The sequence below is a fragment of the Trachurus trachurus genome (genome assembly GCF_905171665.1).
Source record: "Trachurus trachurus genome assembly, chromosome: 5".
In the NCBI taxonomy this organism is placed as follows: domain Eukaryota; kingdom Metazoa; phylum Chordata; class Actinopteri; order Carangiformes; family Carangidae; genus Trachurus; species Trachurus trachurus.
Window position 1 is genome coordinate 642,695 of NC_139896.1, and position 15,493 is coordinate 658,187.

The 15,493-nt window shown below is 42.9% G+C and overlaps 1 protein-coding gene across 1 annotated transcript; it reads right to left on the minus strand.

Annotated features, from left to right (window-relative positions):
- Positions 1–1,648: 1,648 nt before the first annotated feature.
- On the minus strand, positions 1,649–8,135 carry guca1ab.2 (guanylate cyclase activator 1Ab.2; the record flags this gene model as incomplete). Its single annotated transcript, XM_083971185.1, has 4 exons — positions 1,649–1,779; positions 2,255–2,345; positions 3,445–3,594; positions 7,938–8,135. The coding sequence occupies 4 exons, from the start codon at positions 8,133–8,135 to the stop codon at positions 1,649–1,651; spliced, it is 570 nt and encodes a 189-aa protein (XP_083827311.1).
- Positions 8,136–15,493: the final 7,358 nt, after the last annotated feature.

Here is a 15,493-nt window from a genome sequence, read left to right on the forward strand (position 1 = left end):
ATTATGTTATGTTGAATTCTGCTCTCCTCCCCCGCCTTCAATTGGTTACAGGTGTTTGTTATCTCCTTGATTACTCGTACCAGTTTGCAGCACATCATCACATTACAATGAATGACAACAGTCTTGAAAGCAGTGTGCTCTCTGTAGCTGAGTGGCAGAGTAAAGGCTTAATGATCATAAGGTCATGGGTTCGATTCCTGCCTCAGTCATTTCATATCATTGCTTGACTTTTGATTCCAATTATTCAGCTGTCATTGGACAGTCTTTGATTCCTCATAGTATAAAGCTCATTGTAACTCAGGTTCTCTGTGGCCATATGGTTAGTGTGTTAGGTTACCACTCATGAAGTTGTGGCTTCAATTCCTTCCTTGGACATGTTTCTTGTATGCCATTCCGCATGTCTTTGTCAATTTATTCTGCTAATTCAGCATGGTTCAGCATTGGGTTTCAGCATTCACACGCATGTTCCGTTAGGAAATGCTGTTTCTAGTTTGTTGTATTGATTCTATTGGTTGTATAGATTGTATTGATTGGCCTGTATTGATTGTATTGATTCTTTTGGTTGTGTTGGTTGTATAGATTGTATTGTTGTATAGATTGTATTGATTGGCCCATGGTTGCCCGTGGCAGCGGGGGTTTCCCTTGATGTTGGTGTGTGATGACGAGGCCACTCCCTGAAACCAATTCCCTCTGTTCCAGCACAATGAGCCGTGTGTGTGTGTGTGTGTGTGTGTGTGTGTGTGTGTGTGTGTGTGTGTGTGTGTGTGTGTGTGTGTGTGTGTGTGTGTGTGTGTGTGTGTGTGTGTGTGTGAGGAGGGGGGGGTAGATTAAATTAGATGTAGATTAAAGTGAAAACAAAATGAATCATATTTCCTGTATTTTACTGCAGTTTATTTCTATGACCTCAGACCTGCAGACCTGGACTGACACGTTTATTAATCCCAGCCATCTCAGCCGGTTCTGCACACACAGTCGGGTCCATGTGTCCTTTAGTCCTTCAGTCCTTTACTCCTTTAGTCCTTCACTCCTTTAGTCCTTTAGTCCTTCAGTCCTTCAGTCCTTTAGTCCTTTAGTCCTTCAGTCCTTCAGTCCTTTAGTCCTTTAGTCCTTCAGTCCTTCAGTCCTTTAGTCTTTTAGTCCTTTAGTCCTTTAGTCCTTTAGTCCATGGCTTTCAGGCCAAGGACCCCCAAACTGATGGAGAGATGAAGCAGGGACCCCCAAATATTTATAAAATGGTGTATTATATTAAACTAGGCCTAGTAGCCTACCATGTACAAACACCAGCTATTCAATTACAGTAATACACAGGTTTGTATATTCATGGTCGTGCCGCTGCCATTTATAAACAGACCTTGTTAACTGATACCAGTGCTATCAACAATGTCTTTCAGCTGAATGATAGCCTACTCAGACAAGCTATTCACATTGACTTTGTTTGTTTTTTTTTGTTTCCACATTTATGCTTAGAATAAAAAACAAAATTGTATAATCAACCAAAGGTTTCATGACCCCTCTGCAGCACCTCTGTGGACCCCCTAGGGGTCACGGACCCCCTGTTGAAGACCTCTGCTTCAGTCCTTTACTCCTTTAGTCCAGTGTGTGTGTGTGTGTGTGTGTGTGTGTGTGTGTGTGTGTGTGTGTGTGTCCGCTAGGCGCTGCCTCTGATCTCTCCCTGGATCTTCTGGACGATGTGTGTGAGGTCCAGACTCTCCGTCAGCGTCTGCAGCAGCATCTGGTCCTTCTGGACGCCGTCCATGAACTCCTCGTAGGACAGCTCGCCTGCATTCATCAGGATGAAATGCAATTCATTTATCAATGAATTCATTACATTTGTCCACTTGACACTGAAGCTTAAAACAAATATTTATCTATGTAAAATCATCAAATTAATATAGAATAAACACAAAGAAAGTCAATTCAAAGACTATTTTACTGGTTTTCTCTAATCCTTTAACAGGGTTTCTCTCATGTGAAGAACAAATGTGGCACAAAGAAATACAGAAGAGCATCAGGGCCAATGGAGTTTTGTTTTTGTTTTTAAGATTCTGAGATTAAAAACTCAGAATCTGTCTGAGATAGACAGTCTGAGAGTTTTTATCTCAGAAATTTTGAGTTTTTATATCAGAATCTTAAAAACACAAAACTCTGTTGTTGGCCCTAATGCTCTTCTGTAGGTTAACAGCTCTACAGTGGGAACTATTGGTCCGCCGCCACCAGAAGTAAAGAAAACTACGTTAACAGCGTTATTTTTCACCGTCTCCGTTGATGTCGATCTTGTCGAACACCATGTTGGCGAAGTCCTCAGCCGACATCTCCTGGGAAACGCCGTTGATGGCGCGAATAGACTGAAGATGAGACAGAGAGAGAGAGAGAAGATCTGTTAGAGGGTCAGAGGGGATCTGGTATCAGGTGTTGCAGCCGTCGGCCAGCAGGGGGCAGCGCCACGTCAGGGAACCAGTCTCCGTCTGCAGCTCCAGAGGGGGGGTCAAGGGTCAAGGTTCAAGATTCTTTATTGTCATTGTACACGTGTGTACAACTAGATTTAAGGAGCACAGTCAGGTACAGACTCATAAAAAACAAGAGAATAGAAATAGAATAAATACTAAAACACTCACACAACATTCAATCATTCAGTCACTGATTCACACACTCACAACAGCACCAATACACTGCAAAAACTCAATCTTACCCGAATATTTGTCTTATTTCTAGTCAAAACTAATCTCATTCTACTTAAAATAAGACTCATCACATTAAAAGCAGCTTGTTTTTAGACACTTTTTACTTCTTTCAAGCAGATTTTCAGTTGAAATAAGTAGAAAAATCTGATAGTGGAGCAAGTTTTTCTTTCTTATTACAAGCACAAAAAACTTGCTTTCACTGGCAGATTTTTCTACTTATTTCAAGTGAAAATGAGTTTGAAACAAGTGAAAATGATCTAAAAACAAGTTCATTTTTAGGTGATGAGTCTTATTTTAAGTGGAAAGAGATTAGTTTTGACTAGAAATGAGACATTTTGACAAGAAATAAGACAAATATTGTTGGACAGATGTAGAGTTTTTGCAGTGTTCTGCAGCAGCAAGAGGTGAAGGTGTCGTTCAGAGCTGCAGCTGCTGGTCGGGAGTTGGTGATGTTGTGTTGTGCTGCTGATTCTCTGCAGAGCTGCTCTTCATCTCTCACCTTGACGATGAGCAGCAGCTCTTCATCACTCACCTTGACGATGAGCAGCAGCTCTTCATCTCTCACCTTGACGATGAGCAGCAGCTCTTCATCTCTCACCTTGACGATGAGCAGCAGCTCTTCATCTCTCACCTTGACGATGAGCAGCAGCTCTTCATCACTCACCTTGACGATGAGCAGCAGCTCTTCATCACTCACCTTGACGATGAGCAGCAGCTCTTCATCACTCACCTTGACGATGAGCAGCAGCTCTTCATCACTCACCTTGACGATGAGCAGCAGCTCTTGGCGGTCGATGCAGCCGCTGCCGTCGATGTCGTACAGTTTAAAGTACCAACGCAGCTTCTGCTGGACGCCGGCCTTCAGCACCAGACTCAGCGCCGCCACGTACTCCATGAAGTCAATGTAGCCGTCCTGCAAAACACCGTCACCATGGTTACCAGCAGACCATCACACACCTCAACATATACTATATATATATATTATATACAGTATATAGTTGTTTTGCTTTGCTGATCAATCAGTCTTGCTATACACCTCACGGTGCAACCTGGACACGTCGTCAGTGAAGGACCTGGTGTCATTGGGTGTTTCGGGTCTTATCTTCAGACACCCTCTTCCAGGCGACCCAGCCGGAGGTGATCAGCCCCCGACTCGTGTCCAGGTAGCTAGCTGCGCCACACATCCCCCCTCTTGATCCAGAGCCACCGGGAAGCCTTCTCTGCAGCTTCTAAGATGTTCTTGGTGGCTCGTCGTTTTTTGCTGCCCACAGATTCCCAAGAGCCCCAGGACTCGATGTAATGATCGTCCTGCGAAGCCCCTGCAGCCTACTTCAAAGGGCTCATAACGGGCTCTCCACCCCTGCCCCCGACACTCCTCCGTCAGGGGAGCATACTTGGCCCTTTTCCTCTCCTGCGCCTCCTCCATCCTCTCTTCCCAGGGGACTGTCAACTCTAGCACCACCACCTGCTTGGTAGCCTCCGACATCAGGACCAAGTCTGGCCTGAGTGTGGTCGTTGTTATGCAGGCTGGGAACTTTAGCTGTTTTCCAAGGTCGACAAGGAGCTGCCAGTCTCTTGCTGTAGAGAGGAGCCCCCCCTGAGCTCTTCGACAGGGCTGAGGCTTCTCCCCAGCGCGGACAAAGGAGATGGTGCCCGTTGTGGGTTGGTGGAATTTGCTGGAGCTGATGCCGTTGCTGATGGTATCTGCCACTGCTCGCAGGACCTGGTCATGGCGCCAACGATACCGCCCCTCTCCCAAGGCCTTGGAACAGCAGCTCAGGATATGCTCTAGAGATCCCTTCTTCTGGCAGAGTTGGCACGCAGGGGACTCCCCCAGGCCCCAGGTGAACAGATTGGCAGGGCTCGGGAGGGTGTCATATACAGACTGAACCAAGAACTTGACCCGGAGTGGGTCAGATCTCCACAGATTAGCCCACGAGATCTTCCGGCCAGAAGTGTGTTCCCACCTGGTCCAGGCTCCCTGCTTGCCCATGCCCACCATCCTGCTGAGGCGGATTTCCTCCTCTTCTGCCCGCACCTCAGCCTGGATGAGTGTCCGCCTCTCCTTGCCCCTGGCTCTGCTGAGTGATGGCGTGGGGATGCACCCTAGGCCGGCCCGCCCAACAGCCACCGTCCCCAACAGGGCCTTGTGGCGCAGCCTTGCCTCCGCCCGGTCGACGGCTTCCTGGGCGCGCCACTTCCTCCATGTTCTGACCTCCACTCCCGCCGAAGAGACTTTGCTATCAGCAGAGTCTCTGAACAGCAGGACTTCTCTCGCCTTGGTCACCTTGAACTCCTCCACTAGACTGCTGAATGGCATCTGCAGCATGGTGTTACGCCCGTAGAGGGCAATGCTGCTGAGACACCGAGGCAGGCCCAGCCATCTGCGCAGGAAATGGTTGATCTTCCTTTCGAAGCTCTCCACGGTGGAAATAGGAACTTCGTAAACCAAAAGAGGCCAGAGGAGCCTGGGCAGAATGCCATGTTGGTAGATCCAGGCTTTGAATTTCCGGGGAGTCCTGACCTGTCCACAGCCAAAAGCCAAGAGCTGATGTCCTCACCGGTTGACTGGCAGGATGCAGAATCCTTCAGTTCGCTGGTGAAGAGCTTCCCCAAACTCCTCACTGGCTTCTCGGACACGGATGGAATCTTGGAGTCCCCCAGAAAGAAGCGGAACTTCTCCGTTACCTTTCCTTTCTTGAGGACAAGGGACCTGGATTTGGCAGGCTTGAAACTCATTCTTGCCCACGACATGAGTCTTTCAAGGCCCTGCAGGATCCACCTGCACCCCGGCACTGACGTTGTTGTTACAGTGAGGTCATCCATATATGCCCTTATCGGAGGTTGTCGGGTGCCAGATTTGGACAAGGGACCTCTGCACTCCACTTCCGCTGACTTCACCAGCATCGTCATGGCTAGCGCAAACAGGGAAACCGTACAGCCAGTAATGATGCCCTTCTCGAGACGATGCCAAGCTGATGTGCACGACCCGGAGGAGATGTTATAGTAGTCGAAAATGAGGTTTCGGATCTTCTCCGGGACATGGTATTTTGTCAGGGCCGCTTCCACCAGCTTGTGCGGGATCTAACCATAAGCGTTAGCCAGGTCTAGCCAAAGCACTGCTTGGGTTGGGTTACTACACCAGTATGTTCTATGCAGCCTGGCATGCCTGGGATGCCTCCCTTCTGCACAGACGTGTCTATGAAGCTGTTCTTCAGGAGGTACTCGATGAGGCGGTTAGCCAGGATCTTGAAGAAGATTTTGCACTCTACGTAGAGGAGTGAGATTGTCCTGAATTGCTCGATGTTGCTAGCATTTTCTTCTTTGGGGATCCACGCCACTTCTGCAAACCTCCACTGCTGTGGCACCTTCTCCTTCCTCCAGATCACTTTCAAGATCTTCCACAGATGTTCCCGAAGCCTAGGATACTGCTTGAACACCTTGTATGGTACTCCGCTCTGTCCCGGGGCTGCAGAAGCTCTGGCCGACCTGATGACCTCTTCCACCTCCTTGAGTGTGGGTTCTTTGATGTTGAAGGGGATGGAGGGTTTGGGTGGGGAAATGAGGGTGTTGCACTGGCCGAGGTCTTGCTCCCTCCCACTATCACTGTAGGTGTCTTCCAAGAAGTGGTCGATCTCCTCTACAGGACAGGCGAGGTGGCCGCTGCGTTTCTGCCCCAGCAGCTTCTTCGTAAATCCGAATGGATTTGAAATGAAGGCACTGCGTCTCCGGGCCTTCTCTTTCCCCTTCTTCCTGTGCCACTCTGCACGCCGTAGAGTTGTAAGCCTCCCCCACACCATGTCTCGTAGTGCTTTGCTGATCAAAGATTAAATCAGTCGTATTGATATATTAAAGCTGCTACACTGCAAAAACTCAAACTCTTACCAAGAATATTTGTCTTATTTCTAGTCAAAACAAATCTCATTCTACTGACTCATCACATTAAAAGCAGCTTGTTTTTAGACACTTTTTACTTCTTTCAAGCAGATTTTCACTTGAAATAAGTAGAAAAATCTGATAGTGGAGCAAGTTTTTCTTTCTTATTACAAACACAAAAAACTTGCTTTCACTGGCAGATTTTTCTACTGATTTCACATGAAAATTAGTTTGAAACAAGTGAAAATGATCTAAAAACAAGTTCATTTTTATGTGATGAGTCTTATTTTAAGTGATAAGAGATTAGTTTTGACTAGAAATGAGACATTTTGACAAGAAATAAGAAAAATATTCTTGTACAGATGTAGAGTTGTTGCAGTGTGAGCAGCAGTTTATTTATAAGGTTGCAGGTCAGTTGAGTTAAGTGGTGTCAGTGGGATAAAGCCCCTTCTGTAACAGGCTGAGCTGCTCCTTATTAATAGAGACGACATCAGCAGTTTCCTCAGTTCACGCACACACACACACAAACACAAACACACGCACACACTCATGCAACACATTGTTCGTATTAAATTTGATTTGACCAGGTAACATGAAGCTAATAGAAGTGGTGTGAAACCAGCCAAATGAACATGTTTGTTTAAATCTCTGATGAGAATGAGGATAACGATCATTCTTGTAGCTTCTACTTAATTATTGGTTTATTATGAGTTTGACCGTCACGATTCATATCAGCAGCATTTTCACTGATGTTCCACCTGCAGATAAATCAGCTTTTTAAAAACATTTTTTAACCTAAACCCGTTGTGTTTTTGTGCAAAGGATATAGATGTAAAACAATGTAACTGTCTCAGTAACCCTTCAATTTACAGGCTGCTAATTAGGTGATAATGTCAAGAAATAGACTAGAAACAGCAGTCAGTCTCATAATAATGTCATGCAAAAGATAAAGGCTAAAGATTACACATGCTCTTCATGCTTTAGCCAGAATCTAACTCCACCAAGTCGCTGCAGTTGACCGTTATTTCTGGGCTGTTTCTAACTTTCTACACAATCAATCAATATTCTTGGCATTACTATGAAACTGACCGTTATACTGTAGACTATTTCTAGACATCATGATACAATTAATTGTTATTTCTTGGCTGTTTCTAGACATTATCAACTACGCTGCAAAAACTCAATATCTTACCAAGAATATTTGTCTTATTTCTAGTCAATACAAATCTCATTCTACTTAAAATAAGACTCATCATATTAAAAGCAGCTTGTTTTTAGACACTTTTTACTTCTTTCAAGCAGATTTTCACTTAAAATAAGTAGAAAAATCTGATAGTGGGCTGCCTTTGTTATAAAACAACAGAAACAGAAAGATCTCACGTCGTTCATGTCGAAGGTGGTGAACATGGTCTGGACGTAGGCGTTGGATGTGTCCGACAGGTTCCTCAGGCCGAAGAACTTCTTGAACTCGTAGAAGGTGAGCAGCCCGGACGGACACTCGGTCATGAACTTCCTGTACCACTGGTGGCTCTCGCAGTCCTGCAGCTGCTGCAGCGTCGACGCGCTGCAGTTCCCCATCACGGCTGTCCGCTGCTCAGCTCAGCATGTGTCAGAGTGATGGTTTCTATGTAGCTGCTGCTGCTGTAACGTGCAAATTTCCCCTTCGTGGGATGAATAAAGGCAAGGCAATTTTATCTGTATAGCCCGTTTTTACCACCAGTTTGTCTCAAAGGGCTTTACATCCCATCATAACAACATCCTCTGTCCTTAGACCCTCACATCCACTGAGGAAAAACTCCATGGAAAACCCTTTTAACAGGGAAAACCAGGAGAAACCGCGGACTAGAGGACTAAAGGACTAACGCGCTCTGCTCCACCGACACTGGACTGGATGAGATGTGTTTACAAGCAGCAGCAGTCAGTGTGTTTGTGTGTTTACACACGCTAGTATGACTGAAGATTTAAATCCAGGTTAGAAACATTTCTCTTGTTACGTGCTTATAGCTGAGCTCTTTTAAACAACTTTAAACTTGATCTATTTTCTTTTATTCTACTTTTTTAGGAAAAAGGAAAAGAGGAAAAACTCCATGGAAAACCCTTTTAACAGGGAAAACCAGGAGAAACCGCGGACTAGAAGTCTAAAGGACTAACACGCTCTGCTCCACCGACACTGGACTGGATGAGATGTGTTTACAAGCAGCAGCAGTCAGTGTGTTTGTGTGTTTGTGTGTTTGTGTGTTGGCCAATCATCTCTCTGCATCTGTGTGAAAGGCTCAGAAGAAGTTTTAATCCACTTTGCTCGCCAGCGAAGACTTAACTAATTAAAGAGACCTAAGAGCAGAAATAAGTCAGAGTGGCCTGCTGACCCAGAGTCAACGACCCCCATTGCTCATCGTCCCGTTGCTATGGAGATGTCTTCTGACTTCATGGACACGTGATCAATGAAACTTGATGATTTCCTATCTTGTGTAAATTCATGTTTAATGTGATGTTTATCAGTGTTAAAGGGATAGTTCAACATTTAGTCAAACTGGCCCACTGCCATAATCCCTATAGTCATAGCAGTAGGTTCGTTACCTTTAATTGTCAGTGCAAGCTGTTTTTAGAACGGTGGAGCAGAGCCGTGAGCTGCTCAGAGCTACGCTACGGAGGCTCATTATGGGATTTCTTGGTTTCCCTCATCATCAAACTCATCAAATACACAATCCAACAACTCCACAACGCTCTGGTGGACAAGTTGTGAGCTGCACATTCACCACGCTATGTAAGGGATAATGTATAGTTGGTCGGTTGTTATGGAGAAATAAACCCCGACAGGTTGTATGGAACCCCGACGCGAAGCGGAGGGGTTTCATTCAACATGAAGGGGTTTATTTCTCCATAACAACCGACCAACTATACATTATCCCGCTTATTACACGGCTTACGAGTGAAATAATTAATTTGAAACATAATGTTGATCAAAATACGACTTTCATCGATTTAAAATTACATTTAGCGAATCTGCAAGACCGGTCACTTCCGCTGTTTTGCTGAGCCTCCTCCCGTTCGTGCATTTTAAGCCTTTGATAATCAATCAGTGGATCGATGGATTACCATACACGTGTTATGATGTGTGTATTGTGTGTAGTCGTATCTGTCATAAACAAGAGATTAACTTTACTGTTTACGGGTGCGTTTGTGTCGCAGAGTCGCGGTGCCACCGAGACGAGAGGAGAGCTGTGACACCGGGTCAGAGGCTCTGATGCAGGTTTGGTTTCCAGCAGCGATGTGGAGGAGCCTCCACTCCTCTTGTAACAAGTTACAAGTGATTTATCTAACATCGCTATTAGTCCGACGCTGTTTAATGACGGTAAAAATGAAACACAAGGTAAATATCCTGCATAGTTTCTCTTTTCTGTGCTGCGCTGATCAGAGCGGCGTCCCTAGCAACGGTCTGTTATACATGACGACGGTCCGTTATACAGAAATAACAGAACGCAGCGCTGGACCAATCAGAGAGCAGCATTCAATAGAGCCGTGTAATATGAGATAATAACACAACGTTACCACACAGAGTTGTTTTAGAGGGAAATTCATGTAAAACCACTGATGCACGTTGCCTTCAGGGACAGTTTTTCATCATCAGTCTCTGTATTTCCCTCTAAAACAACTCTGTGTGGTAACGTTGTGTTATTATCTCATAGCGTGGTGAATGTGCAGCTCACAACTTGTCCACCAGAGCGTTGTGGAGTTGTTGGATTGTGTATTTGATGAGTTTGATGATGAGGGAAACCAAGAAATCCCATAATGAGCCTCCGTAGCGTAGCTCTGAGCAGCTCACGGCTCTGCTCCGCCGTTCTAAAAACAGCTTGCACCGACAATTAAAGGTAACGAACCTACTGCTATGACTATAGGGATTATGGCAATGGGACAATTTGACAAAAATGTTGAACTATTATTTGTCAGCCATAGAAATGTGTCTTGTTGTAATGTGTTATGGGGGAGGAACTTCTGTACGAGCCAATCGGCTTCGTTCCCTCCGTGCACCATTCATTTAAAAGTGTGCTAAATAAACTAAACTAAACTAAACTTATTCATCAAACTATTTCAAAGTGTTTGTATTATTTCCCATCCTGGTGTGTAACAACATGTTTCTGTCTGGCAGGTGCAACATGTGGCCACAGCTGGAGGTTGCCATGGCAGCAGGTCGATGACATCACAAAGAGACAGACAGAGACACGTCAACATGTGGACGCTTCGTATCGGAGCTCAGTTCAGTTTTTAAAGATCATAAATCTTCTGAAGCTTGACCCAGTTTCACTGAGACTCTTAACGCTGCCCCATCTGCTGACACACACACACACACACACACACACACACACACACACACACACACACACACACACACACACACACACACACATTGGGATAACAACGCTGCTGCTGGAAGAAAATACATTTCATCATCCTAAGAAAAATGAGCAGTTACATTATTATTCTTTTTTTTTATAATTCAAAGTTTTTATTATATTTTCATTATTGCAACAGACAAACAAACATCAAACAAAACAGACAGAATGGAGGTCAAAATTAGTAATAGTAGTAAAAAAAAAAATAAAATAAAATAAAATGAAAAATCTGAAAATAAATTAACTAAAAATAAGACAGGCAGGCAAGTTAACACATCTGTCAACCACAACTATCTCATTTTTCTTTTATTGTATCATTTTCACAATTTAATCTCCCCAATATCTTCTCGCACGCCACCGTCACATTATTATTATTATTTTGTATTTTATATGTTTTTTCCTCCTTGTATTCCCAAAGAAAAGAAAAGAGCGAGAGAAAAGAAAAGAAAAGAAAACACAGAAAACAAACAGAACAGGAGAATGAATGAGAATAAGTGAAAGAGCAGCAACACCAGTGGAATATTTACACCTATATGCACATATATGCACATACACACACACACACGTGCATGCCCACAGGCCTCACATGTACCTGCACCTACACATACCAGCTACACACACACTTACACACCTACACACTCAGACACACACATATAGATTTACTGAGACAGACACATTTAATGTTCTACAGGGTCTGTAGCAACCAATAACGTAATAACATTTTGCCAATACTGTAACAAGTTATTACATTATTGGCCTAGTATTAAAAAAACCTTTGAAAATGTAATAACTGGTGCCAATAATGTAATAATACATAAATATGACTGCAGTTCTTTGAAATAAAAGGTTTTTTTGTGCAGTTTGCTAATCAAAAATAGGTATAGTGGATGACATAGTCGTCATATTTATTCATCCAAGATATGTATCTTTCACCTCTCTTTCTCTCTCTCACTTCTACCATGCTTAATGATATGTTTGTAGTAAGTAAGCATTGTAGGCTATCAACAACCTCCAAAACATAACCAAACTTGTGTATTGAATGGTGTCTGCAGCCAGTTTATGTTTCAGTCATGTATAACTTCCTGCCTCAGACAAACCATTGGAAATGTGATAATCCCAGCATGGCTCGGAGGAGCAATGTGGCGTTGATTTGGTTTTACCATGGATTTTTTTAAATTAAAATATTTAGCCATCATTTGTCCAAGGGTTAGGGTTATAGGGTAGTCATCCACTTACCTATTTTTGATTAGCAAACTGCACAAAAACTGCAAAAAAAAACCTTTTATTTCCAAGAACTGCAGTCATATTTATGTATTATTACATTATCGACACCAGTTATTACCAGCCAATAATGTAATAACTTATTACATTATTGGCAAAAAGTTATTACATCATTGGCTCAAAAGTTTTATTACATTATTGGCTTTATTACATTTAAAATGGTCAAAATTATTACGTTATTGGCTGTTATTACGTTTTTTGTTGCTACAAGGGTCAAACCAAACCAATCAATAGTTCCCTTTAGAGAATTCATCCAAACCTGAAGGTATTGGAAACCAACATCTAGAACAATACGACCACTAGAAGTTCATCTTTGTAGAAACGATCAAATCTGATCAGTGGAAACTTTGAGGGTTGGAGAGGAATCATCTTAGTGCATTTCTTACATTATATAACTGAAGATTTAAATCCAGGTTAGAAACATTTCTCTTTTCATGTGCTTATAGCTGAGCTCTTTTTAACAACTTTAAACTTTATCTGTTTTCTTTTATTCTACTTTTTTTAATTCTTCTTTGCTCCTGCTTTTAACTCTGTGTGTGTTGTTTTTATGCTGTTGTTTTTAAATGTTTAGTCTTGATGTGAAGCACGTTGAGTTGCCTTGGTATATAAATAAAGAAGCCTCGCCATGCGTCCGCCAAGAAAATAGAACATAAAGGACGTAAGAACAGAATAAAATACTCAAAGTTAAAAGGAGATTAGTTGAAAGGTTTCTATGGCAACAATATGAAGGCAATAGAGATGTTGGACCAATAAGAGCCAGAGGACAGTGAGAGGCGTTCAGGACCGTGGGACAGACGGACGTGGGACGTCGGTCATTCAGTTATCACCTGTAACCACATTTACAACTGGGAAAACTCCTACAACTCCTCGTGTTCTGTTGTAAGTGGATTAAAACAAAGAAAATAGGATTTATTATTATAGAATATTATTGTTGTACCATCTTACTGTACATTATTTAATTTAAAGGGACAGTGCACAGCTCAGACATGAATGTCACCGTACCAGATTAAAGCTTGCAGCTCATCAGTAACTCGCTGCTACGTCTTCCCGGTCCGTCCACGCTGCAGGGCGTTGGGGGGCGTTGGGGGCCTTCCCAGCATGCACTGCAGCTCTGGATGCAGCGAGTGCAGCAGCCGTTGGTCAGCGAGGTCACAGAGCAGCTGGACGTTGTCCCTCCTCTTCTCCAGCCACCAGGACTCAGACCGTCTCAGTGAGATGTGATACAACCTGTATCAGTCATACAAAGAGGATTGATCTGTTCCCGTGCAGCTGCAGCTCAGAGAGACAAGAGGACATTTTATTATAATGACAATCAACATCTTGCTGCTATGAGCACTTTGCACTTTGCACTTTGCCTACCTCATACATGTTGTTGTCTAAGTGTTGTCCATTGTCATTCTGTATCTGTTTATGCATAGTAGCTTGTATTCTGTGTATTTTATCACTTGTATGTTATGTGTAGGGACGACAGATGGACATTAGCTGGGAGCTAAATCTGGTGCAACCATCTTTTCATTTTTTCTTTTAAATGATTAATGTAATTGCACATTGTCCCTTATTAAACGAAACGAATAAACGTTTTATCAGCGTTCGTCACATCTGGAGATGAAATAAAGAACTGAATGAACGGCCCCAAACCCAGAGAAACCTGATCAGGGACAGAACTGGAAGCTGCTGCCAGAAACATTCCTCACATTCCAGCCGGAGGAACTGGACGGACCGGTCTGGAGCGTCTCTATAGGATTTATACCTGAGCTGCAGCTGCATGAGACAAACACCTGGTGTCACCTGAGCTGCAAAAACTCTACATCTGTCCAAGATATTTGTCTTATTTCATGTCAAAATGTCTCATTTCTAGTCCAAACTAAACTCTTTTCACTTAAAATAAGACTCATCACCTAAAAATTAACTTGTTTTTAGATCATTTTCACTTGTTTCAAACTAATTTTCACTTGAAATAAGTAGAAAAATCTGCCAGTGAAAGCAAGTTTTTTGTGTTTGTAATAAGAAAGAAAAACTGGCTCCACTATCAGATTTTTCTACTTATTTCAAGTGAAAATCTGCTTGAAAGAAGTAAAAAGTGTCTAAAAACAAGCTGCTTTTTAATGTGATGAGTCTTATTTTAAATAGAATGAGATTAGTTTTGACTAGAAATGACATTTTTGACTGGAAATGAGACAAATATTCTTGGTAAGATTTTGAGTTTTTGCAGTGTATATGGTCATATACAGTATACAGTATGTACTATATGGTCATATAGGAGAGACCGGAGATGGTTGCAACACTTTTTGTCTCATCTCCCATAACTTGCAGAGTGTTCATGGTAGGACTCTCCAATTTTGACACAGAGTTTCCTCATGTGTCCTCTACAAATAGCAGTGCCTTAAACTTCTCAAAGTATATCAAAAAAATCACAATTTGATGTCAAATGCAAGGAGTGCCACTGTTCCAACCTGCCCCCCTACCGGGGTAGGTTTTAACACAACCTGGGGTCAATTGTAACAGTGAGATTAAAAACTAAAAACTAAGACTAAACCAAATAAACATGCATCTATGTGAGTTTATTGTTCATGTTCCAACACTGAAGCATCTTCCTGTGGTTCAGTGTGAACAGAAATAACTCATGACTGATGGTTTAATGAAGAACAGTGTCAGTGGTGTGGGTCCTAACATTAGAAAGGTTCTGGTAATACAGATGAAAGGTGAACATGTATGAATGGAAACCTTCAACAGGAAGTCAGAAGCAGCTCATCATTCATGTGTAACTCCAGGAAAGATGGTTGACAGTTAGTGACACTTACAGTAATAAAACAATAAAGGTAAAAGGTGTTACAACCATCCCCAGCCCTGTCAGTCACTGTTTGACCAGCTGGACCAGCATGGTGGTTTGAAATAAACATTGATGAAATGACTCATATTTCACCTAGGAACCTGCTCTTTCATCTTAAACCAGTTTCCTAATTCAAACTTCAACGGTATCGATACGAGTCAACATTTAGACTTGGTCCAAAATATTAGTTTTTGACCTAAAAAAAGTGTTTTTTGGCTGTAAAATCTACACAGTTATTGACACAGACATGCAAATTCACATGCAATGTCAGGGAGTGAGTGGGTTCACATGATATTGATCACATGACTCTAATGTCATCCCTTATTGGTGAAAGTGATGCTGTTACAACCATCATCGGTCTCCCCTACTCTATGTATATAGTCATATAAACCAGGAGTTCTCCACTAGTCTCACTCTGGGCTCCACATCTTCAT